Below are 27,388 nucleotides of genomic sequence, written 5' to 3' on the forward strand. Positions count from 1 at the left end.
CTTTCTTCTTCTTCTTCTTTATGTTGTATAGCAACATAATGGAGTTGAAATTAAACAGTAAATATGTGATTATATTATAGACTCCCAGCTTTAATTCAAGCAATTTAAGAAAAATATCACCACATTGCTGCCTTTCTCCAAGTTTTTAACATTAATCCGTCCACGTACTTTTGATCCAAGTTCACACCTTACTCAAGTTCACACCCTGCTACTTTACCTCAATAAAAACTCACTGCCAAAGCTTGGATTTTTTTTATAAGCAGGGTAATACATAATGATGATAAGATTATAATATCAAATGCTGACAAAAGCCAATTTAAGGTACATTTCTTTATGATAATATTTATGTTTTACAGTATATATGCCCGCAGACAGGATGAAACCAGCCTTTTCATAAGGGTTTAAAGCTCTTCCCTTGCCACCTTTTTAATTAAGCCAAAAATAGACGAGTCATTTATCCACAGTACACCACAAAACCATTTTTAAAGGACAGTTGATCTTTGTGAAGACACAGGACAGTAGCATAAATAGCAAGTAGTTAGTCACAGTGTGGGCAAATAAGTAAAATAAAGCACAAAATTGGAGGCCATACCATAGCTCATTGTGATTCATTATACTGCCAGAGAACAACTGCAACTCCGAAGACTCAGAAATGGTAAAAAATACTACAACATCAAACAGTGTGTCTGACATTTTGATTTTACTGCAAAAGTGACCTTAAACACAGGAAAAACACATTGTTATTGTACTTGGAGCCATTACCCCCCCAAAAAATGTTTACAACAGTCCACTGCAGGTTATTATTACTGTCAGCATGAAACACATAAGTGTGGATAAAAGGTGCTTTGCACAATGTATGTGCTTCACACAAGAAAAGGAACCATTCTGGATGTCAGTGATACAAACCAGGGCTGTGGACTTGGTCCATCATACTGTAACATCTGCTCTAGATACAGAAAGCTGCATCGGATAGCAACAGGTCTGGTCAGTGTGAGTCCAGCAGTTTATAGACCAGTAGTGAGTTGCCCCTTACTCTGGATGATGCTCATAACAGACTGAACCACCTCTGATGTTGTGCCTTCCCCTCCAATATCAGGCGTGTGCAACTGTAAAGACGAGGGCAATTCGTTTATAAATTCCATTTAATGTTACACACAGACTAACTTCCATAAATTCCATGTAATGTTAGATTTAGAGACATCTGCCAAGCTATGGTCTGATTAAACCTACTGTCCCTCTGCATAAATAAAATCCTGTCAAATCAGTAACTCGCCTGCAGCTGATAAGCTAAACGGATCAGATTTATAAATTAATGTCATGCAACAATGTAAAATCTGATACAGTTCAGTGTATCACAGCGCTGCACACTCTGAGTGCATTGTGAAGCCCACAAGGAAACATGCCAGACCTGCCAACAGAACATCTCAGCTCCTGTCACACAACAATAACCTGGGGCAGGAGAGGGGTGAAAGAAGACTCACCCTGGTTTCATTCATGGTGGTTAAGACTGCATTCCGGATCAAACTTGCATAATCATAAAGCCTGCAGACAGATAAAAGAAACAAATAAGTAGCATACATCTACGTATGCTACTTCATTCATTCATTCTTGGCCAGACCTTCTATGCTGGTAACGAGGACAACAGCATGAAGCACACCTCTACTTCATAAAATGCCATTAAAAAGAAGTCAGCAGGGCACAGAGCTTTTTCTCATCATACACCTCTGTGGAACAGTCTCCCTGCTGATATATATAATGCATCAAATTTTTTAAAGCTAACTTGATCACACCTTGATTTGACATCAGTGACTTAGTTGATAAATAAAGACCATTTTTAACATATTTTGGATTTGCACACCTGTGGACTTTTTTGCACGGTTTAAACAACAGCACCAAATGAGAATTTTTTTTTTTTTAATAGTGCCAAAGAAAAATAACAGCATCAGCACATCCACAACACACTGAGTTTAAGTTAAGTACTTTTCTTTTTTTCCTTTTCACCCTGTCTGCATATATAGTGATGGTAAATGCCAAACTGGCAAAACCAGTATATACATATATACATACTATGCAATTTGTTGTTGCAAGACAGATAGCATGTAGTGGGAGTGAACGTGGTGTGCATGTGTGACTGTCACCTGCCCTTCCTGATCAGCCTATAACAACTTTTTTAAAGCTAACAAATAACTTCTATCAGGAAGGGCCGACCACCAAAACAACATGAAGACAGACAAGAACGAAAGACAAGTGAGAACAGTAATAACTGTGAGGTGATGAAAAATGTGCTTTTCTTACAAAAGCAACTTGCTTTAATAATGTCGATATGAAGATTTTCTTTTGTGTGTGTGTGTATGTAAATTAGCTGAAACACTGGTTAAACCTGGGTCCCACCGAATAATGAAGGATGAATAATGAGCCACGCAGCATGTTTTCTTTGCTACAAGAGGGTTTCTTCAACTATCGTGGGAGAATGGTAGCTCTGAGTGGCTCTTAGAGGCATTATCTTCAGTTAACAAGGCTCCTCTCTGAGCGTGGCGTTAATTTCAAGACGTTCAAAATTTAGCAACACCGTGGAGCAGTTTGTGTACGAGTTACTATGACAACTTAGAGGCATGTGCGTGGTGCTTACGAGGCTGCTAAAAGCCCATTATCCGTGCGCCTGGCAGCTACGCAGGACCTGAGAGTCTATTTTTGGAGCGACTGCCCTCTTGCGCACAGAATCCCACCTGCTCTGTGCGCTGGACACTGTATATAAAATAATTATTTTGTAGCGGATTAATCATTTTCTGCCAAACCTTGGATGCTGAAACACCTCTAATTGCTTCTGGAATCACAGAGGACTGTTTCATCTGGATGCTTTTTTCCTCTATTTCCTGCTCCATGTGGAATGTATTTTGAACAGCTTAAGGTAACTATTTTTAATGGTTTTATAGCTTTATAAAACAGTTGCTAGCTGTAAAAGTATGTCTATAATTGATTTAATATCTTCTTAATGGATCATGAGTTCTGCTGTGTGTGCACACTGAAGCAGTGACTCATTTAAGTCACTGCTTTTAAGCATTTAAGCAGAAGCCAGGTCACAAAAGAGTGATTTTTTTAGTCAATAATGGACGAACACAAAGTTAAAATTCGGATGAGTGTGTGAAGTGTCTGTGTGTTAAAGCCACGGAAGAAATAGCTCCTGTGAAGCTGCTAAAAGCAGAGCAGAAGCTGTGCAGCAACCAGAAGGAGAGCATACAAAGACTTTGAAGACATAACACAAAGTTAAAAGTTGTATCAAGATGACTTGTAAGGTGCGGAATATATATATATATATATATATTATATATATAAATTTTTTTTTTTTTTCAAGTGATCCACGGCCACCTCATTGTGTATGCAGAATGGCACCGTGCGCAAAAGAGCGATTTTGCAGAAATAAATGGATGAACACAAAGTTAAAAGTGGGATCACGGTGTGAAAATGACTGTTTAATGCCAGAAAAAAATAAAGCCAGCAAGCCACGGATGGAAAGGAAGCCAGTGAGAAGGAGCACAGAGGCAGCTCTCCATGAATGGAGAACAGCAGTGCATGCAAAAGAGCAATTTGCAGAAATAAAGGACGAACATAAGTTAAAAGTGGGATCACGGTGTGTGTGTTTAAAGCAGAAGAAATTAAGCCAGCGAGCCGCGGAGCCAGCGAGCCGCGGAGCCAGCGAGCCGCGGAGCCAGCGAGGAGCACAGAGGCGGCTGTCCAGGAACCCTTGGTTTGGTTCTAGCTGGTCTGGTGCATTACAAGTGGACAGCAGCCTGGCGCACAGCGCACAACCGCTGGTCTGTACTGGAGCGTCTATTTTTGGACTGCATTTACAAAATGTGACATCTTTAAACGCTGCTGTGAATCTGTGAATTGAAAACACACACTTTAAAGGGACCAGGTGTGGGAGGGCTAGAGGTTTGGACCAAACTCATGCTAAACATGCACCAACATTGCGTTATCTTGGCGCTATCATGGCGTTATGTGGCTTAGCATGGCTGATGCGAGCCATTCGAGGCTCTAATGACAGGTCGGCCATGGCTCACTAGAGGCTGCTACGTGGCACATTCAGGGTACAGAGAAGCACATAGTGGCACCTTCATAGCGCATACGTGATAGATGAAAACATGGGTCATTCTTTGAATAATCGCTGACACACCCATGCACGGCTCTTTATTCATGGCTTATTACTCAGTGGGACCCAGGCTTTAGGCGATGTTCTAATTTTACCTAATTTCAGGAAAAGTACCCCCTCCCCCCCCACCAACACACAAACACTTTCTCAGTGGTCCAGGATTAATGCTAAAATCAGGAAAAAACTTGTGCAAAGTGAAAATTGCTACATCACACCCACACTCACACACACAAAATAAAACATCATTTGTGTCAGGAGTGATATTTTGTGTGACAGAGCAGGCGTTATCAATTTGATCCCTCCTCACCATTAATCTATAAGCAGTGGCTTCATCTTCCGGCAGTTCCCGTTAAGGGTCGCCACAGCAGATCAATTGCTTCCATCTCACCCTGTCCTCTGTATCTTCCTCTGTCACACACTGCTTCATCTTCCGGCAGTTCCCGTTAAGGGTCACCACAGCAGATCAATTGCTTCCATCTCACCCTGTCCTCTGTATCTTCCTCTGTCACACCAGCCGCTTGCATGTCCTCCCTCAGCACATCCAAAAACCTCCTCTTTGGCCTCCCTCTTCTTCTCCTGCCTGGTGGCTCCATCCTCAGCATCCTTCTCTCTATATACCCTGGATCCCTCCTGCACGTCAAAATCATCTCAATCTCACCTCTCTGACTTTGTCTCCAAACTGTCCCACCTGAGTTGTCCCTCTGACCACCTGTATTCTTTATTACCATAACCTGCTGTACATCCTTTCCAGCTCGGTCCCTTTGTCTGGCCAATCGGTAGAAGTCCTTTTCTCCTTTTTTACTGTTCAACCTCTTGTACAGCTCGTAATATACCTTTTCCTCAGCTTTTGCCACTTCTCTTTCATCTTACACTGCATCTCCTTGTAGTCCTAACTACTTTCTTCATCTCTCCAACTATTCATACTATACCAATTTTTTTTGCCAACTTCTTTCTGCTTATATTTTCCCGAACATCCTTGTTCCACCACCAAGTATCCTTGTCTTCCTTCCAGATGTCACACTTAGGACCCTTCTGGTTGTCTCCCTTACTACAGCTGCAGTACTTTCCCAGTCATCCAAAATTGCTTCCCCTCCATCCAGTGCCTCTCTCACCTGCTCACTGAATTTCACACAACAGTCTTCTTCCTTCAGTTTCCACCATCTGGTGTTTTGTTTTAGCCCTGACTCTCTTCCTCTTCTTCACCTCTAAAGTCATCCTACAAACCACCATCCAGTGTTGTTTAGCTACACTCACCCCTATCACCACCTTACAGTCTCCCATTTCTTTTAGCTTGCATCTCCTACAAGAATGTAGTCCACCTGTGTGCACCTTCCTCCACTCTTATTTGTCACCCTGTACTCCTCCCTTTTCTTAAAGTAGGTATTTACCACAGCCATTTCCACCCTTTTTGCAAACTGAACTACCATCTGCCCTTCCACTTGCCTGTCCTTGATACCATGTCTACCCATTACTTCTGTTCCCTTCACCAACATGCCCATTGAAGTCCGCTCCAATCACCACTCTTTCATGCTTGGGCACATTCTCCACCACCTCATCTAACTCACTCCAGAAATCTTCTTTCCCCTTCGGCTCACAACCTACCTGTGTGGCATATGCACTGCTGATATTTATCATCACCCTTTCAATTTCCAACTTCACACTCAACATCCTGCTGAACACTCACTTAACCTCCAACACACTCTTAACATACTCTTCCTTTAAAATGACCCTAAGACCATTTCTCTTCCTGTCCGCATCATGATACAATAACTTGAACCCACCGCCTATGCTCCTAGCCTTACTTCCCTTCCACTTGGTCTCTTGCACACACAATATGTCTACCTTTCTCCTCTCCATCATGTCAGCCAGCTCTCTCCATTTACCAGTCATACTGCCAGCATTTAAAGTCCCGGCTGTACTACCAACATTCAAATTTCCGACTCTCCCTTCCACCCATGTAGTTTTCCTCTTCTTCTGCTGTCTCTGGACACGCTTCCCTCCTCTTCTTCTTCTTCACTCAGCATTAGCACAATTTCCACCGGTACCCTGTTGGGCAACAGCATCAGTGGCGGCCTTTGTTATCCCAGGCCTCAACCGATCTGGTATGAAAACTCAATTTGTACGCTGTACGGTTATGTTGGATTATTTTATGACGGATACCCTTCCCGACGCAAACCCTACTCATTTATCGGGCTTTGGACTGACACTCAGAGTGTACTGGCTGTACACCTCATGTGGCTGAGATTTGACCAACTTTAAGGTTACACCCTGCCTCCTTCTGCCCTCCTCATTTATCCGGGCCTGGGACCATCACTCAGAATTACTGACTGCACATCCAACCATTATAATGTAGGTATATATTTGAAATGCATTTCAAAATTCAAACTCATTTTAATAATGAAGAGAACATATTTCCCTGGGGGGAATTCGATAATGAATATTTTTATTTTCCTTTCTACGCTGTCTGCAGGAGTTAGTGCGTGTGTGCATCCATGAGCTTTTGAAATGACCAGAAGTTACCTTTGACCTCGGCTGATGCATGAGCATGTAGTGTGCATGCTGACATCACTTCAGAGGTATTAACTGGCTTCAAAAAGAGCATTTTCCGATTTAGAAGCATTTATTTCTCACTAACATTTACGTAATATATTGAAACATATTAGATTTATACTGAAATTTGAAGTGTTTTCCACCATCTTGGATTTTTTGTTCAAGCAAACAACCAAATGACATTGCCTTGACTTTCTGATTGGCTGTCTATGTGTATTTCCCAGCATCCCTTGTGCAAGTCGGGGGAAGCCACCACGTGATCTATGACGTCGCTATAATAGACGGTATGGATCACTACCATAGTTCAAGGTTGTATGTTCTTTTGTAATTTTCCCCTTCAGAGTAACTATTTATTAATTTTTCTAGAGAATGCGAATTTTGATCACATCTAATAAATACAATTATTGCAGTGCAAAAGAAAACAATTTTATGACTTAAATCTTAAAAAGCTCAGTGGTAGTGTGCTTTAGGTGATAAAATTTTTTTTGAAAATACATTTGCAGTGCAGCAATAAATCATGATCAGTATGTTCATGCACCATTTTTGCAAAGTTCATAGACTGGACTGTTTATTTTAAACATTCAAATTTTCAGTAATTGTTTTGAATAAAAGTGAATTTTTTTGCTCACTGTTTTGCATTTCTGAGAGCCTAAATTTTACACTGTATATGCCTTGCAATTTTAAGGGCAATGTTTCCATGAAAAAAAATATATATGTGATTTAGATTAATTCATCACAAAGATTGTAAATTAGATTAAAAAAATTATTGCTTGACAGCACTAATATTATGGATATTATAGACACACACATGTATACCCTATTTATACATAGAATTAAAGTGTCTCAAGAGTTATGGCGATGACAAGGTTTTGACTGTGACCTTAGGGTCACAGAACACTCACGTGTGAAACTGACGAAAACACGTGTATCCATGGTGTCAAATTAATTTTTGACCGTGACCTACCCTTAGCTTGTCATAGAGGTGACAAGAGTCACAAAGCTATGCTATTTTGTCCAAGATTGTGGTCCAGAGAACATGTGTATCTGATATGATAGCAATATCTGAAAGCATTGATGAGTTATTGTGATGACAAGCGACGTGACAGACGTGCCCAGACACAACCCATTTTAATGTCGCCACTTCCAGAGGTCAGCGGAAAAGAAATACTTACATAATTGGTACGATAATCACAATGACATTGGAAAAAGAATTGTAGTGGGCTATGAGCTAGCATTTTGGCTGGGAGAACTTACTCAAGGTGATCCAGCATCATACAGCTGGCAAGCAACATGGCAGTGGGATTAGCAATGTTCCGGCCTGCTATGCTCTTTCCTGTGTTCCTTGTGGCCTGAGAAATCCAAAAAAACAAGTTAGATATAAATTAAAATGACACAAACAAGATTCAACAGTAGTAAACTAATCATAAGTCACCAAATGCCCACCGTTTCAAAAACAGCATAGTCACGGCCATAATTGGCCCCAGGTACAAGGCCAGGCCCTCCTACCAGGCCAGCACACACGTTGCTCACCACGTTCCCATACAGATTGGGCATCACCATCACGTCAAACTGCTGAGGCTTAGACACCAACTAAAATACCCAAACAAACAGTGTTGTTAATTTAAAACATTTTTGAGCATTTCCTGCCCACCTATAAGACACTGTGATCTAACCAGAATCACCTGCATAGTGGTGTTGTCCACTATCATGTTGTCATAAGTGATATCTGGATAACCGGAAGCCACTTCTTTGCAGCACTGCAGGAACAAGCCATCCCCAAGCTTCCTGTTGCAAGGGAGTTACAATGTCATAAATGATTCAAGATACCAAATGACTCCATCAGCATTTATCCGATACAATGTGTCTCACATGATATTAGCCTTGTGCACAGCAGTAACCCTACGGCGACCTTTCTCCCGAGCCAATTTAAAAGCATATTCAGCAATCCTTAAGGAGTTGTTCCGGGTGATGATCTTGAGACTCTCTACTACCCCAGATGCACTCTAAACAGGAGGAAAAACAAACAAACAGAAATATAAATGAAAGACAATGAAAGTGTAAAATAATGAGCACAAGAGATGAAACTACAGTAGAGATGCACAAGGAACCAGAGCGTCAATGACGCAGAGCTCATCCAGATTTATTGTCCAAATTATTTCCCCACAATATGCAGTAGAAGAAAACGATGACATTCTGTATATACAATCTTTACCAATACCAATAAACTTTCTAAGAGTCATTTTAGCATTTACACTATTGTGTAAATACACTTGTGAAAGAACCTTGAAGTACCAGGTGAAATGTTTCTGCAGTCTGTAAGGTGCCTTGGAGGACAGAAATTTACACACTGCCATTAATATATTTGCTGTTATGTATCTTCCAATATCTTTATGATGATGTGTACATTTTCTTGAATGGTTTCTTATTTTGGTGATTCTGCAAGAAACAACTGTGAATAATGTTTATATAAGCAAACAAAACCACTGGAATCAAAATCCATCAAGAACTGAGGGAGAAGAAGCACTTTCTATGAATTCTGGACGGACTACAGACATTTCGCCATGACATTACCTTGTCAGACCATTAGTGTGACCTCCAAATATTTGATACATCTAGAAATATTTTGTACTCTACTCTGTTACCAGCAACTTGTTGCATGCCTTTAAGATGTTCTAAAACATATAGTAATTACAAGTCATTTCTGACTACAGACTGCCTGGACATATAGATGGATTTGATACATTGGAAAAAGTCAGAATACATTATTTCCAGAAGTTATTGTACTATTGTACATGTCCTCTCACTGGCGAGCTGTTCATAAGGAGTGGACATGGATGTAGACATGTCCTCTCACTGGCGATCTGTCCATGAGGAGTTAGTGAACGTGGAACCTTGGCTGGCCTGCCTCTTTTTTTTCTGTGGTTTTGAAACTTTACTACCAGCAAAGTCCAGGGGGATGAATAAAATCTAGCAATGCAGGTTTGTACTGATAAAAAAACCAAAAAGGATTTTTCTCCCTGGCGTAGGGTTGTGTACAATTGCGCAGGCATGGTATACAGTAGCACAGTGTGGTGTAGATTTACATACAGTAGCGGAGTGTTGTGTAGGCATGCATGGAACACTGCGTCTGTGCACTACACTGAAAGTCTGCGAAAAAATTTAAAATATTTGATTTTTGGCGTCCATTTCACGGACCCCACGTAGTCAGTACACCGCATTATGCAACTCTACGTTGGCCCAGTGTGAGAGGTGCTGAAGGCCTACAACTTTTATAGGGTGTCTCAAAAAAATGTACCCAAAAGTACTCTGAAATATGAACACCAGGAAATGGTTTTACTGGGAAATAATGGTGTTTTTCTCATTTTAGGTTTGTTCTGCAAGACATTAAAGTCCAGGAAAAATGGCGCACTTGACCCTAATTCAGAGACCAAAAACTGGCGAGTTCTGTGCAATGCATCCTAACGGCTGACTTGCATCTCTTTCCATACAAAATTCAGTCTCAGAGCGAACTAACTCCCCAGCAAATGGCAAGGAGACTTGAATTTTCTAGGTGGTTTTCCGGAAAACTGGAGACGGATGATTTGTTTCTTAGGAAACTTCAGACGCAGAGGTTACATTGATCATGTGGTGTAAAAGATAAAGGGTTAAAACATCAAAACAGAAAGACTGAACTAAAAACTGTGCACTGGGGAGAAAAATTATATGCTTTGGCCCCATGGTCATGCAGAAAATGTCTGATAATATTGACTGGTTTTTCTGTGCTGTCAAAATGTTTTTGGGGACATCATTCACCCTATAAATGGTAAATGGACTGCATTTATATAGCGCTTTTCCATCTGCATCAGATGCTCAAAGCGCTTTACAAATAATGCCTCACATTCACCCCGATGTGAAGGTTCTGCCATACAAGGCACTCACTACACACTGGGAGCAATAGCGGATTAAAGACCTTGCCCAAGGGCCCTTAGTGATTTTCCAGTCAGGCTGGGATTTGAACCGAGGATCTTCTGGTCTCAAGCCCAATGCCTTAACCACTAGACCATCACCTCCCCTATAAATGCTATATAAATTAACAGCTTAATATACACATTAATATCAGTAGTCCACCTGTCTGAAGTGTCACATAAAAGCTATGGGAACATTTCCTATTTCAAGTATTAGACATGCAAAAGGAATGACTGCATCCAACCAATGGTTACTGAAAAATCCATTAATTTGTGAACTCAATACATGTACAACACATACTGTGATGATGTGGCAACAATACTCTCAGTATGTCATGTGACTACTATAAGTTTCTACAATAGTCCAAACACATGATGTTATCCACAAATGAAACACCAGCTCACAATTTTTACTCAACTGAGAACATTCCCACCACTAGGGCCCATGGAATTTCCATGGGCAGCACACCTACTCATCATAGGGGTGTCAAAAAGTTTAAATTGCAAAATGCATTTAAAACAAAACTGCTGTTATCTTAACACTCATTCACACCAGATGAATTTGGTAACCTCTGGCTCAACCTGACCTGTTTAATAGCCATGGTCAGCACAATAAAATCCAGTATATCTGATCAGAGCATCACAAATTCTACACCATTTCCCCCACTTGTACAATAAAATGCTGTGTTTTAAATCATATGGAGAATTATCACTATCCCATATCAAAGCAGGTTTATGGTTGAGAAGAAATAACCATGCCTTTTAAGGATGAGTAGCGTGTTTGAGCAAACCAGCAAATTGATTTCATTTGTCTTTTGTCTGACCTCATGCTCCAGACTGCTATATTCGCCCTCTGTGTTCTCCCTGATGATCATGATGTCAATGTTCTTGTGGCGAGTCTTGACTCCAGGGAGGGACTGGCAGTGCATCACGTTGGCATATAGGTCTAAGCTAGTTCTGTTCACATACACACATTGGGAAACAAGGCACCAAATTACTGAAGAAATAGCCCATCTGACAAAAAGTGTCCTATTAAGGGAAGTGAACATCGTAGCGTTAAGTCTTACCGAAGAAGACTATTTCTGGATTTGACAGACGGTGGCAAACTGTGTTTGGTTTCTATGTTACCTATCAGGAGAGATAAGCAACACCCCAGTTAATCTAGTGTCGACAGTGGTTTTTACTTAAATAAATAGTGTTTGCATACCTTTGAGGGCTATTCCATTACGGCGGATGGCAGTGATCACATTTATCATGTCATCCTCATTCTCCAATGACGAGTTCACATGTACCACCTCAAAGTCCACTGGCACGCAACTGAACCTATGACACCATTATGAAACACAAGATCAGGAATTTTCACCTCTATCCTATCTGTAAATCTACTGGACCAAATTTCACTGAAATATGACCAACCTGAAAACTTCTCTGACGTGAGTGAGGAGTTCTGGACCAATTCCATCTCCAGGTATGAGGGTCACAGTGTGTCTTCCTCCATACTTTGCGGGAGGGGGCTAAAACATTGTAATTTTATGTGCTGTTAGTTCCAATGAATTTACCAAGATATACTGTAAATGTTATTTTAATTATTTTCATTGTTTATGTCAATAGTGTAAGAAACGTCCTTTCCATGGACCACAGATATTCTTAAGATCATTTCAATCAAACTGACATTTTTGTTGTTGTAGTTCTTCAATCACAAAATCACATCAAAGAAATGCTTTGGAGCTTTTGAATCAGAAGTAGGTTTAATCCCACTTAAGTTTTGCCAAACAAGGAATTTCCTTTGGTCTGATGACATGTAACAACTACAAACACAGTGCAAGATAATTTAGATAACACAAACAGTACAGAGAAAAACACTGTGCAAGGAAACAATAAATACAAATACAGTAACATAATAAGACATGATAATTAGGGGGGTTAAGGATAGGAAAAGTGTTACAATACAGAAGCGTATGACTGATGTCAGTGGGGATTCCCAATGTTATTGATAAGCCAACTGCAGTAGGGAAGATGCTGTTTTATGACGTGAGCTCATGGTTCTGATAGACCACAGCTTCCTGCCACAGGGGAACAGTTCAAAACACATTGTGACCCCGGTGGGAGAGGTCAGCCACGATATTGCAGTTGCCCTTTCTCACACGCCTGTAACACATGAGATTGTGGCAGGGATGTTCTCCCACTCCAGAAATACTCTGTGTGGTTTTTACACGGGGTGGCACCAGGATTGAGTATGTAGGCCGCAGGACATGATGCAAAAAGACGTTGTGGAGCTCTCGCTTTCACTTTGTTGAATTTGCCTGATAATTTTTTCATCATTCTTCACTAAAGCCTCCTTTACACAGTACGGTAGCAGTTGTGAGTCTGTTGTACGGCTGAGAAAGTGCACGTAGAGGTGACATGAAAACACCTTTCTATGTAACTGATTCAGCCGTCCTTGTGTGAGTTTGTGAGCTACAGATGACATCACATTTACACAGAGATCCGCCACTTTTTTGACATATGAGCTGGATTTTGAGCGGTTTGCTGTCATATTTCCTTACTGTGTGTGCTCACCGAGAGAGAGAGAGAGAAAGAGAGAGAAAGAGAGATAGAGCAGACAAAAAGAGCTAAATATTAAATGGTTAATTTTTCACACTTGTCAGTTTGGATTTATTTTGTGTGGGTGCGCGCGTGTATTTCCCAGGTCATTCATGGGCAGCGTCAGCTGAATCTGCAGACAAATTACATCACTGGACTTTCTATGGCTGGAAGTAAAGCTGACGGTCATGAAAAATAAAACTTTTTTTTTAAACTGACTTTTAACTGAAAAAAAGTAACAAGAGTTGTCCTGTTCAGAAAACTCACTTTTTTGTCTTCTTTTGATGGGAGCTCCACACAGAGCTCTATGAGTCAAACTCTGGATTATACAATTAATGGAAAAAAGGACAAACTGTGGTGATTCCACAATGAACTTAATGTATCTTCTTATATATTATAACGTTCCACGTGAGGTGATTCAGGCAGGTGCTGTCAGGGGCACAGCAGTGGGGGGATAAAACAAACAGGGATGCATAATCCAAACAATGTGCACGTATGTAAATGTGGAAAAAAGATTAATTTAATATTTAACTAATGTTCCATAGTGACAGTTTTTTTAGTTGGTTAGTGCTACAAGTTGTCATTGTGACAGAAATCAGGGTACAGATTATTTGTCTGCCACGTCTGACATAAAGTGCACTTTCGATGAGAGCCGAGCTGCATGTCTGCTTGTGTTAAATTGACACCAGAGCTTTCAGAAGCCCAGAATGAACCATCGGCTACAGGAAAAGCAGAAGACAAAGCCCTCTGTCTGATCTCGGCTCAGATTTGAACACACACAAAAGTTTCTGAACTCCGCAGACATCAACTGACAAGGAACTCATTTTGCGCTTTATAAAATGAACTTTTGTCATAAAAATCACAGCACACAGCCCTGATCATTGTGCACCCGCTGGCTTTGATGTTGAAATGATATTGGTCTTTTTTTCTGGGTTCATGTCTAAACACATCACTCTGGTCATGTGTCAGTGGATGATCTACTGTCGCTGCAGTGAAAGCGCCCCGGCCATTGCGCGCACATTGGACGGTCATGGGGTGCTTCATGAGGTGTTTTTGCATGGCCTGTGTGATATTTATGCATCTTCCGGGATTGGCGACTCTCCTGCGGAAATCAGGTGCAGATTCATACTTCACAGCGACCATTGCAATCATGGTGGTTTGTGAGAGGATACAGATTGGACCTTGTGAGGTCCTGGCAGCAGCTGAGCATGTCGTTGGTGTCATGAGGTGTTCCATCTGATTTCATGACCAGACAAGGACTGCTGAACAGACCCCATCCCTGTGTAAAGGGGGTTTAATTAAAGCTCCTGAATTTGATGGTCTCTCCAGCGAGACATTTTCATTGAGGTCTTCTTGTATACTGCCCTCCTTCTTTACCTTTAAATGTTTACATTGTACTAGTTTGAACCAGTTAATTGATAGAAACATCAACATGGCCACTTGCTTACTGTGAATCTTCCAGACAATGACCTGCACTGCTTACACATGGGCACAATCATATGTTACACAAATGTATTACTCATGAACTGTGCAAATTGAAGTCCACTTAATATTAGGTCCAACTGTCTGGAGCATTTGCTTTCTCACAGAGGGTTCCTTTAGATAATGTCTACATACACTGAACAAAAATACAAACGCAACACATTTGTTTTTGCTCCCATTTTTCATGAGCTGAACTCAAAGATCTAAAACGCTTTCTATGTACACAAAGGACATATTTCTCTCAAATACTGTTCACAAATCTGTCTAAATCTGTGTTAGTGAGTACTTCTCCTTTGCTGAGATAATCCATCCCACCTCACAGGTGTGGCATATCAGGAAGCTGATTCGACTGTTATATGGCTGGGGGGGCCTGGCTGCCGGTTTGTTTGTCTTTTTGTTTTCCTCCCAGGTGGCGTGCATTTGGGACTGAGTGGCTGTGTTGCTGAGGCTGTCAGGACCTCACCCTGATCACCTGCGACTCGTCAGGACTCACAGCTGAGGTGCATCTGGATGGATTGGAGCATGTTGGCATTTAAGACTGGAGTGCACAGTGTGTATTTGCCAGAGACTCGACCTTGTGACCAGACGGGTGAGATCGTCGTCTCGGGAGCCATCTCATCAGCAGCGGATGCTGAGAAACGTCCAGGTTTGATGCACAGTCTGTGAAAGAGGAGGGGGTGAGGTCTCACGCTCGTCAGCACACTTCCTGAGGTACGTTAGATTTTGTGACTAACAGTTATACAGTCAGTAAATGTGGTGTCCCTCACACCTTATTGTATTGAGCTGTTTGTTAGTCATGTATCAGCTTCCACTGCGGTGGAGTTTTGTGAACTGGATGTTCCATGCCTGCAGGTTGGAAGCTGATCAGCAATCAAGCCAGGAAGTGTTTGCTGTTTGTACACCTTTAAGTGTTCTGTGTGTAGAGTGTGGACTCACATAATGGTTCCTTCTTTCACAGACTCGGTTGTTGCGGCCACCTGGGGGGTGTCGGCGGGGTCCTTGGGTCCGAAACAGCTTCTGGCTCCGGACCATTAGCGCTGCTGGGAGCGCACCACGCCAGACCGCACCTTTCTGTTATTACATTTTCACTGTTATGTATTAAATTCAGTTAGCCTTTGTACCGTGCTCTGCTTATTTCATACTGGGTCCTTCAAACGCTGGTCGGTTCTCCGAGCTGCGTCCGACACATAACATCGACAGCATGATTATTGTACAGGTGTGCCTTAGGCTAGCCACAATAAAAGGCCACACTGAAATGTGCAGTTTTATTACACAGCACAATGCCACAGATGTCACAAGTTTTGAGGGAGTGTGCAGTTGACATGCTGACTGCAGGAATGCCGTGTCTAATGTCTTTAGACAGACTGAACAATATTTGAGATAAATAGGTCTTTTGTGTATGTAGAAAATGATATAGATCTTTGAGTTCAGCTCATGAAAAATGGGAGCAAAAAATAAAATAAAGTGTTGCATTTACATTTTTGTTCCGTCTAAGTTCAGGGACCCAGAGCATGCGTGAAAGAGGCTTTAGTTTGTCATGCATTTGGGGATGCTCTAACATCTTGAATATGACATGAAAGAACAAAAATGCTGTGTCAAAATTTATCCTACGGCATCAGGAAATGAAACCTGCAAGAAAAGCAAATAAGAGCATCCTGAAAAGGATATTGTGAATTTGCTATTGATTAAGATTAAAGGAAAGCTCTGCACACACCAGTTCCATTTTCCAAAAGCAGAGAAATCTGGCACCTGGAATATCAAATTCCATCTGTGCACACACTGTGCTTTGGGACTCTGACATTCAGCTCACTGGTCCGCATTAATGCGTTATCTTTCAATTGCACTGAATGCACTGTGTTCGTTTCGGCTAACAACTTTTGTTGTATGTTCCCGCCTGCTTCAATCTTGTTTTGTGGATTTTTCTACTCTGTCTCAATAGAACGGTCACAGCAGACGCCCACCTCACTGAGTCTGGTCAGCTTGATGCTTTTCCTTGGTAAAAGGGAATTTGAAAGGAAATTTGTCCTCAACATCATCACCGATGTGTTTCCCTGTGGGGTGGGTAAAGTCGACATCTATTTGTGTATAATGGTTTGAGGTTACTTCTGTTGTGATCTGGCACTACATGAATCAAATTAATGTTCCTGGTGCTGTTGTTTATTACTGTATATAGTCTCCATTGCATTCATCCTCTGACGGGGAAATAAAAACAATAAAGTGGTGCTGCAGGTGAAGGTGTTTGCGAGAGATATAAATAAAATGAACCACATGAAACTGTGGATGTGACATATGCCACAGTGTTCAAAGGAGGCTTTTGTCTATGATCTTAGCAATGTTTACGAGAGAGAACTCCTTTGACAGGCTGCACAACAACAATATGGGGGGGGGGGTCCTGCCTCACTAGATTTCCAGAGTAATGTGGATGTATCATTTCTGTTTATAAATGCATGTGGTAATGGGACACTTAGGGATCATTCCTTCACCGAGCAGTATTGCATTGTTTAGGTGCATATGTAAAAGTATGTTATTAGAGTAGATGGATATTTTCTTCAAAATAAATAAATGAATAAAGAGCTGTGAGCAAGCTCATACAAAGATGCTCCCTTCTCTTCCCAAAAAATTGATTGCATGCGTTATATTTAGACGGCAGTAAATCTTTTGTGATAAAATACCGAAATGATCAACCTCTGTACTTGTAACTTATGAAAAATTATGTGTTTAAAAGATGTGTTCAACAAGAGTCGAGTAATGTTGAAATCATCAGACCAGAATTATTTTCTTTCATGCACATCAGAGTATCCACTGATTGTGGATACAGTGCATCTGCATGTGTTGAAAGTGTTAATCTTGTAGAGACATTCACGCATCTTTGCAGTAACATACATGTCTCTGGGTCCTCGGTTTTTGACACTGAGCGGCACCTGGAAAGACCTTATGGACTCATGAGGTCGCTGGACAGAGGTGTTTGGCAACGCCAATATTTTTGCAGGAGAACTAAGGTCCAACTCTTTAGGGTCCTGTGCTGCCAGTCTTGCTGTATGGTTATGAGACTTGGGTGATAACCAGTGACCGAAGGCAATGACTAGATGTCTTTGGTACTACGTATCTTCAGAGGATCCTTGGGTACCACCAGAATGATGTGTCAAACAAGCGGTTACTATGAGAGACAAAGTTGAGGACTATCACTTGCATTGTGAGGGCATCTCAGCTTCAATATTTTAGCCATGTGTCCCATTTCTTTGTCATGATCCAACAAGCAGGCAGATATTTAGTTATTTTAGAGATGTGGGAATGGACTGGTAGTTAACCTGGGAGGTTGCCATCCAGGATGCAAAGCGGATCCGTGGTGTTGTGGATGCTGCAAAGTGCAGTACCACTGCATGCTCCCAGACTTGACTTGACACACATCTGCACATGGTGTGCTACCACTGTGTGAGGTTTAACTGAAATCCAGGAAGCAGTTTAAAAATTTCACTTACAAAATCTTGAAGACATTAGACCAGAATTCGCCTTGGGGCAACTGTTTGTTGTGATTTGGCGCTATATAAATAAAATTGATTGATTGATTGATTGATTTTCATTCATACACATCTTCAATATACTGTACTATAACTCTGTGAGCTTTCACTGAAATCCACTGAATGGTTTAGGAGGAGTTGCACTTTACAAATGACTGACAGACAGACAAAAATGATTCCTACATAGCGTGGCCTCATAATTTTTTTTTTTTTTGGGGGGGGGGGGGTGATAAAAGTTCCTTTGAACTTCAACTTGAACTTGGTGCATGACAAAGTGAATACAGAAACTGCAGCACATCCTCTGAACCTGATCAAGCCAGTCATAGCTGCAGGGATCAGGAATCAGTTCCACTGGTCCTGTGTTTTTTAATGAGGGAGCTGGAGAAGATGTATATTTACTGCAGCCTGGTGAACAAATTTTGTGCGAACATACTACAAAAATAAAGTATGATTATTTTTCTATGACCTTATTACAAATTATATTTATTATATCATTATTATCTTAGAATATAAATAAACAGAGATTGCTCTTAGTTTGACTTTATATAGTTTGATTAGTTGTGTACTTTGATTTCAGGTGATAATTATGATTTCATATTCATAGAAGGTAATAACTTCCAGTGAATGACCTGGGAATCAAATACTTACAATATTTCCTCTCTGTTGGGGATGATGGAAAGAGCAAGAGACAGACAAAGAAGAGTCAGTTTGAGAAAGAACATGTGAATTCAACAATTAGCAAAGATATACAAGGGTAGGCTGAAAAATTCTAAGGCTCCCCATGAAAGAGTAATGCATTAACTGCATTATAGTGAGCTTTAGAACTTTTCAGCCTACCCTCGTGTATATATATATATATATATATATATATATATATATATATATATATATATATATATATATATATATATATATATATATCAAACATCTCCTGCAAACATGAAATACGTAAACAGACAAGTATGAAATAAGCAGTGATTATATATAACTTCCAACTTACTCACGGCCATGAGGTCAAAAGACAATTTCCAGAAACATTGCAAAAGCAACTGTGACCTCTAGTGGCCAAAGGAACCACGGGATTAGAGTTCCAGGCTCACCATTACATGCCAATATTTAATGACCACCATGCAGTCAGTACAGGCCTGTCTGTCTGGTCTTTATTTTATATACGGTCACTGTGTATATAAAAGATGTCAACATGGCCCAAAATAGAAGCCTCAGCTTTATCCACTGCAACTAAATAGTTGAGCTAAATAGTCATCTGGCATATGTACAGTACGCTTGATATTAATCACAGGAAATAACAGCATTATGGTATAATTGTGTTATTATAGCATTTGTAGGCAGCAACGCCATCCCAGTATTGGCTCCACCAATGAGGTTATGCTCACAGACATGAAAACAAGTTAGTAGCTCAGGATGCCATGTACTGTGCATCCGGAAAGTATTCAGAGCACTTCACTGTTTCCAAATTTTGTTACATTGCAGCCTTATTCCAAAATGGATTAATTTTTCCCCCTCAAAATTCTACACACAATATCCCATAATCACAATGTGAAAATTATTTTTGCAAATTTTTAAAATTTATTTAAAATTTCTAAAAAAAAAAAAAAAAAAAAAAAAAAAAAAAAAAAAAAAGCAAAACAAAACAAGCAAACAAACAAAAAACTAAAAAAAAAAAAAAAAAAAAAAAAAAAAAACTCAAACGTACCAAAGTATTCACAGCTTTTGCCATGAGGCTCAAAATTGAGCTCAGGTACATCCTGTTTCCACTGATCATCCTTGAGAGGTTTCTACAGCTTAAGTGGAGTCCACCTGGGGTAAATTCAGTTGACAGGACATGATTTGGAAAGGCACACACCTGTCTACAAGGTCCCACAGTAGAGTGCATGTCAGAGCACAAACCAAGCATGAAGTCAAAGGAATTGTCTGTAGACATCAGAGACAGGATTGTCTCGAGGCACAAATATGGGGAAAGATACAGAAAAAATTCTGCTGCTTTGAAGGTCCCAATGAGCACAGTGTCCTCCATCATCTGTAAATGAAAGAAGTTCAGATCCACAAGGACTCTTCCTAGAGCTGGCCGCCCCTCTAAACTGAGCGATCGGGGAAGAAGGGCCTTAGTCAGGGATGTGACCAAGAACCTGATGGTCACTCCGTCAGAGCTCCAGCATTCTTCTGTGAAGAGAGAAGAATCTTCAAGAAGGACAACCATCTCTCTGCAGCAATCCACCAATCATACCTGTATGGTAGAGTGGCCAGACGGAAGCCACTCCTTAGTAAAACGCACATGGCAGCGTGCCTGGAAGTTGCCAAAAGGCACCTGAAGGACTCTCAGACCATGAGAAACAAAATTCTCTGGTCTGATGAGACAAAGACTGAACGTGCTGGCGTGAATGCCAGGCGTCATGTTTGGAGGAAACCAGGCACAATCCCTACAGTGAAGCATGGTGGTGGCAGCATCATGTTGTGGGGATGTTTTTCAGTGGCAGGAACTGGGAGACTAGTCAGGTTTGAGGGAAAGATGAATGCAGCAATATACAAACACATCCTGGATGAAAACCTGCTCCAGAGCGGTTTTGACCTCAGACTGGGGTGATCTTTCATCTTTCAGCAGGACAATGACCCTCAGCACACAGCCAAGATATCAAAGGAGTGGCCTCAGGACAACTCTGTGAATGTCCTTGAGTGGCGCAGCCAGAGTCCAGACCTGAATCTGATTGAACATCTCTGGACAGATCTGAAAATGACTGCACCAACGCTCCCCATCCAACCTGACGGAGTATGAGAGGTGCTGCAAAGAGGAATGGGCAAAACTGCCCAAAGATAGGAGCACCAAGCTTGTGGCATCATATTCAAGAAGACTTGAGGCTATAATTACTGCCAAAGGTCCATCAACAAAGTATTGAATAAAGGGTGTGAATACGTATGTACATGTGATTTCTTGTTTTTTTATTTTTAATAAATTAGCAAAAATTTCCAAAAATAAAAAAAATTAAAATTTCTTGTTGTCATTATGGGGTGTTGGGAGTCCATTTTGGAATAAGGCTGTAACATAAAAAAATGTTGAAAATTGAAGCGCCGTCAATACTTTCCAGATGCACTGTAAACCAAACAATGTGCTTGGTGTTTACACAACAAAAGCAGCAGAAATGCTTCAGGAGGGGCTCTGTCTACGAATTGTGGTTACTATTTATTAAGTAGCTCACAGAATTTTACCTTTATAAAAGCTTTTATTGGAGATCACCAGTAATTAGCACAAAGTTAATCTGGTGTCAGTTCTGTCAGTTATATTGTGTTCGTGAGAGGAGAGAATTCTTTTATTATGAACAAGGGTTACTGCTGATATGTTACTAGAGGAGAGGCTGACAAAATTAGAATTAAATCATGCAATGTATATACAACCCCAAATCAGAAAAAGATAAGATGATATGGAAAATGCCAAAGCCAAAGTTAAGATTCTTGCATTTATTTGACTTCAATTCCATTGCAGACCGTATGTTGTGTGGGCTGCCCGAAGAGGAGGTACTGCTGGCTCACCACCAGAGGGCGCCCTGCCTGTTGTCGGGTTTCAGGCACCAGAGGGCGCAGTTGCCACAGGAGTCCACCAGGAGCCAGGAGCTGACAGCTGTCACTTATCAGATCAACACCACCACCCATAAAAGCCTGGGAGAGACATCAGAACTCTGCCGAGTTATCAGCTTACCCTGAAGGTAAACTTACTCAGCCGTTCTGTGCCGTACGCACGTTTTTTTTTGCACCTGAGCTTTTTGCAGTCGTTAACCTTTTGTACACTTGCAGCTTGTAGCCGAGTCTGTGGAAGTTGGAGGAGTTGGCGTCTCCACTCCTCACTTCAGACTTGATTAAGTGTTACATAAGGCACTGCACGTACTCTGTGTTCCTGTGTTTGGAGGTGGAGGTTTTCCCCCAGAAAGGAACAGTATTTTCAGCTGACTTGTTTCCTGGGTGTTCACACACCACCCCCGTAACCTGTCTCTTTTCCTGCCAGCAGTACCGGATCTGACAGCTGGAAGCGGTGGCCACCTGGGGACTCAGGACTTGGCGGCTCTAGTGTGTTGCAGGTCTCCGTTGGTGGTGGAACATCGTGGGTCCCGGCTCTTCTCTGGTTAGGCGTCTCCTACCCTCGGGTCTGCCCACGCGTCATCTTTGGTTCTATTGATATTGACAGACTAAAAGCATTATTTGACCTGTTGTGCACATTTGCAGCAATAAATTGTATTTATTGGATTCTCTATTGGCCGTTCATTTACGCCCCCTGGTGTGGATCCATGCATTTCACTTTCCCCAACACCGTATGAACCACAGGTATTTCACATGTCACATGGTCAACTTCATTTCAATTGTTAATATACATCAATTCCTGTGTTTAAGGCCTGTAACACATTCCATAATAAGTTGGGACAGGGGCAATTCATTCTCACTATAAAGATTAAATTATCACCTTTACAGACAGTTTTTTTTAGACAGGTCAAGGGATGGATATATGAACATTTCCAAATCACTGAATATGTCTTGGATTTCAGTGACATCAACCATTAAGTCGTACAAACAGCATGGTATGTATGATAAATCTGTGTCAAATAGACAGTTCTCAAAAAAACTGAGTGACTCTGCTGGAAGGAGATGAGTGAAGGAAGCCACCAAGACACCCAAACATATCTGCAGCAAGGAACCTTGAGGTAATTTTTGATCCTACGTTGTTCTTTGACCTCCACATTAGAGATATTACGAGGACTGCTTTCTTCCACCTATGAAATATAACAAAGATTTGTCCTATCCTGTCTATGGCTGATGCTGAGACCCTGATTCATGCGTTTATCTCTTCTAGATTGGACTACTGCAATGTTCTATTTTCTGGTTTACCGCAGTCCAGCATTAGGGCTCTCCAATTGCTTCACAATGCTGCTGCCACACTTTTGACAGGAAGCAGAAAGTTTGACCACATTACACCCATTTTGGCATCTCTTCACTGGCTTCCTGTCCCTGTGAGATCAGATTTTAAGGTTCTGCTACGAACCTATAAAACTGTTCACGGACTGGCACCTCCCTACTTAGCTGACCTAATTAAGCCCTATGTACCAGCCGGGCTCTGCGTTCTCAGGGTGCAGGACTACTTTCTGTCCCTAGGGTGAATAAAAAGTCTGCAGGTCACAGAGCTTTCTGTTATCGTACCCCTGTTCTGTGGAATGATCTCCCTGCGTCAATAAAACAGTCAGACTCTGTAGAGACTTTCAAGTCCAGACTTAAGATGCACTTATTTTCCCTTTCATATGGCTAGCATACTGGCATAGTATGTTACTATGCTTTTTACTCTTTTAAATTAATTTTATTAGGAAATGAAGCGTGCCCCAGCCTCAACTTTATCTAAAGTCGGGGTCTTTTAGTGAAGCTTAGGTCTAGTGGCCGATGATGACCTTAGCATTTCGTTTTTCTTGTTGCTTAATGTTGACAAATTATACTGTATTTGTTGTCTTTCTGATGTTTGATTCAGTTTTTATCTCAGTTTGAGGTGCGGCTCCATCCAGAGATGGGAGTGTTGCCTATTTCTGTGACCCTCCCGTCCTGTGCACTGGCAAAATTTCCTGTATATTCCTTTTTGTAAATTGTTTTGTAAATTGTGTTGGTAGCATGGCCTAAGCAGAGGGTCACTGCTTTGACTCTGGCCTGCTTGAGGTTTCTTCCTCAAATCATCAGAGGGAGTTTTTCTTTATCACTGTTGCCTGTGTGCTTGCTCTAGGGGTGCTTGCTCTGAGGCAACTTTGTTGTGATTTGGCGTTATATAAATGAAATAAATTCAAATAAATTGAAGGACTTCCTGTGATTGTGGTTGGAGAAGCTGTGCATATGTAACTTTTGTCTGTTGTATCACCAGTTCTAAAGCTTCATGACCAGTGGTATAGAGAAGGATTTTCTTTAAAAGAACATGTGACATTCAGCTTCAATTTGCCAGAAGGCGCACAGCAAACCAGAGCCCACACTGAATGATTTTCCTGTTTTACAGTCCCTCTCTGCTTCACGCTATACTATTTGTATTTCTTAATGATTGAAGTAAATGAAGTCCAACACACACTCAGTGACTTGGAAATGTTCATGTAACCATACCCTGTATTGACGCTATAAAAACGCCTGTAAACGTGATGATTTAATCCTTATATTTAGAATAAATTGCCCCTACCCCAGCTTTGTTTTTTTGGAATATGTTGCAGTCTTTTAATGCAAGAATGGATGAATCAATCAAGCAATCAACATTCACTGATATCACCCTTTCCAGCAGCCAGATGGTGCCCAAAGTGCTTTATAGTAAATAAGTCCTGAGTATTGATTTAAAAAGTGGTAGGTCAGAAATAGTCCATAAATCAGGTGATAACTTGTTCCACAGTCTGGGGCCACCTACCGCAAAAGCACAATCACCCCAAAGTTTACATTTTGACCTCAGAGCATCTAAGTAAAGTTGACCAGCTGACCATAAGTGCAAAGAGTTAAAATTTCAGACAAGCAGGATGGTGCAAGGCCATGGATGGCTTTAAAAATCAAACATTAAAATCTTAACATCCATTCTAAAATGAACTGGAAGCCAGTGGAGTGAGTAAAGTACAGGTGTAATATGCTCACGTCTTGAAGTGTTTGTTAAAAGACAAGCAGCAATTTTCCCTGGGTTATGCAATTTCCCCTGGGATTAATAAAGTATTGTGATTGTGATGAGCAGTATTTTGCACAAGTATATTATATGAAATTACTCTCCCCACATGAAACATGAAATATCTTGAAATATCATAGTCTGCAATGAAACTGAAGTGAAGGAAAATATAAAGATCGCTGCTTTGTTGTTTTTGGCCCTATATCATCCCAACTTTTCTGTGTCAGAGTTTGAGTTTTGTTAGTTTTGTATTATCAGGGTTTTGGGTTGTTTATTCTCTTGTTGGGATTTTTCTGCTTGGGTCTGTCTGTCTTTGTTTCTCTTGTCTCTCTCTCTTGGTTCTTGGTGATGGGTGTTTCTCTCTCTGGCCACGCCCTGCTTTTGGTGCTTTCCATGCGCACCTGTTCTTGATTTACTGATTACCACCTGGGGTTTTATAAGCTCAGTGGGTGGTTTTGTTCCTCTCCAGTTTGTTGTGCCTTGTGCCTTCATTCCAGCTCTGTACCTGCGTTCTTGTTCCTGCCTGCCTCATCGTGTGTAACTGACCTCCAGCCTGTTGCCTTGACCACGCCATATTGCCTGATGATTTCTGCACTGCTGTTTTTGTTGGACTGCCTACTTGTGTACCGATCACTGCTATCCACTTCAGTAAAGCCTTCTAAAAATCAGAGCTGTTTGTTTGAGCCGTGCATTTGTGTCCTACCATTCCTGACCATCCCGCATGACATTCTGATAGATTACAGATACTCATAAAGCATGGTGGAGTGGTAAGCCAATGAAAAAAAAACATTCATTTTAGAGCAGATCAAGGGTTTGATAAAGGAATTACTTGTTTTAGGGTTGCTTGACATACAAATCATCAAGTCATACATGTGACTGAAGGTATGTGTTCAATGACCGCCCATCTGTTTCAATTTAATTCATTTCTATAGAGGGTTTTCAATCATGTGACCAATTTGCTGCAGGACAGGTATGAAAGGTCAAAGTGATCAAAATTAATTGAAATATTGAATGTGGTTTTACTGCTTTCATTTTTACCACATATTTACCACATTCAATATTTCAATTAATTTTGATCACTTTGACCCTTCATATAGAGGGTTTTCAATCACGTGACCGATTTGCTGCAGGACAGGTGCCGTCTCCATTCTGGATTACAAGGAGGCTGGCGCGTGATAGAAAAATGGAGAGAATGTCCGGTTATTACGATGCTTTAAATCCTTGGGATAAAGCTATTTATCGTGATAGATGTGTAGCAGTTGGTTCAGTGGATCCGTATCTTGTACCAGATAGTGAATTTAGTGGTGATGTAACGAACTGGCCGACAGTGTCACACTGCGATACTGTGAACTAGGAAACTGCCGACCAGGTCAGCCTCGCCGGCCTCCTGCAGAGCATCACAGCAGAGCTCTGAAAGCTGAGGTCGGTCTTCAAGTCCTGAGCGATTTCTCTCACCAGGCGCTAGAAGGGCAGCTTGCGGATCAGCAGCTCGGTGCTCGAGGACCACAATGCAAATAAGCATCCGTATTGGAAGCATTCTTGTGTTATCCTCTGCGGTATTTTTATTTATTGTTATATAATTTTATTGACGAATAAAATAAGATAAAATTCTGGTAACAGTGGATATCTGGTAGCGGCGGATCTCTCTCAGCGCCACGGTGCCGTCAGGCTTCTTCACACCGACGTTGAAGCGTCTGCAATTGTTCGCCAAATGCACGAAGTGTATCACAGCGGCCACCGCGTCGTAATCCAGAATGGACGCGGGACACAAAATGACGTGACCGATACTTCACATGAAAACCCTCTATACAGTAAAAGCACAGAGTATAAAATGTTTAAATTTGCTTTACCTTAAAGCATTGAAAATACGACAACATTTGTGATATTTACTCACAATAAGTAAGGAGTTATTCCTATGACTTTCCAAAGTTGTTCCAAATACCTGAAAAGTAAAAAAGAAAAAAAAAAAGAGGCAGATATTAGACGTTTAGTGGCTGGAATCTGTTAATTAAATGTAATTAATAACTTTACTCGGTGCGCTCCCTTCGCTATCCTTCAAATAAAACATGACCTTGCATTCAGGTAGCTGACTGTGACTTTCAATTAAAAGCACATACTCCTTTGCAGAAACAGCGTGTCTTTTCTGACCTTAACAGTATTTTGCAGCCGTCCAGCCCAAAAAGGTTTCATCACTTTGGACATAAACAGCGCAGCTCTCGGAGACGCCATGTTGGGTCAGTAGCAGCGGCTACTGCGCATGCGCGCAACAGCGACCACGTTTCGAAACAGAAGCTCTGACACATGTATCAATAAAACGAAGCAGGGATCAGAGTAGAGTCGACTGCAAAAGTGAACGTGTGCTCACAGGTAGAAGGGTGATTCTTAGACTACGGGCACTTATTATGTCCTTTGATCATATTGTATGAAAAACAGAAAAAAGGGGAAATTTCACACTTTTATAGTTATCTTTACAATGAAAGTGTGTTAAGAAATTTGTTCT

At 41.1% G+C, this 27,388-nt stretch overlaps 1 protein-coding gene across 1 annotated transcript; it reads right to left on the minus strand.

Annotated features, from left to right (window-relative positions):
• Positions 1 to 315: 315 nt before the first annotated feature.
• idh3g (isocitrate dehydrogenase (NAD(+)) 3 non-catalytic subunit gamma) lies at positions 316 to 27,193 on the minus strand. Its single transcript, XM_034172360.1, has 14 exons — positions 27,037 to 27,193; positions 26,783 to 26,830; positions 18,876 to 18,887; positions 12,061 to 12,158; positions 11,852 to 11,967; positions 11,712 to 11,772; positions 11,469 to 11,601; positions 8,570 to 8,703; positions 8,383 to 8,485; positions 8,144 to 8,290; positions 7,955 to 8,049; positions 1,482 to 1,542; positions 896 to 1,106; positions 316 to 824 (listed from the first exon to the last, which is right to left on the minus strand). Exons 1-13 carry the CDS (start codon positions 27,115 to 27,117, stop codon positions 1,005 to 1,007), a joined length of 1,191 nt encoding a protein of 396 aa, XP_034028251.1. The 5' UTR covers positions 27,118 to 27,193; the 3' UTR covers positions 316 to 824; positions 896 to 1,004.
• Between the last annotated feature and the right edge of the window lie 195 nt (positions 27,194 to 27,388).

This window comes from Thalassophryne amazonica, chromosome 6, assembly GCF_902500255.1.
Source record: "Thalassophryne amazonica chromosome 6, fThaAma1.1, whole genome shotgun sequence".
In the NCBI taxonomy this organism is placed as follows: Eukaryota; Metazoa; Chordata; class Actinopteri; order Batrachoidiformes; family Batrachoididae; genus Thalassophryne; species Thalassophryne amazonica.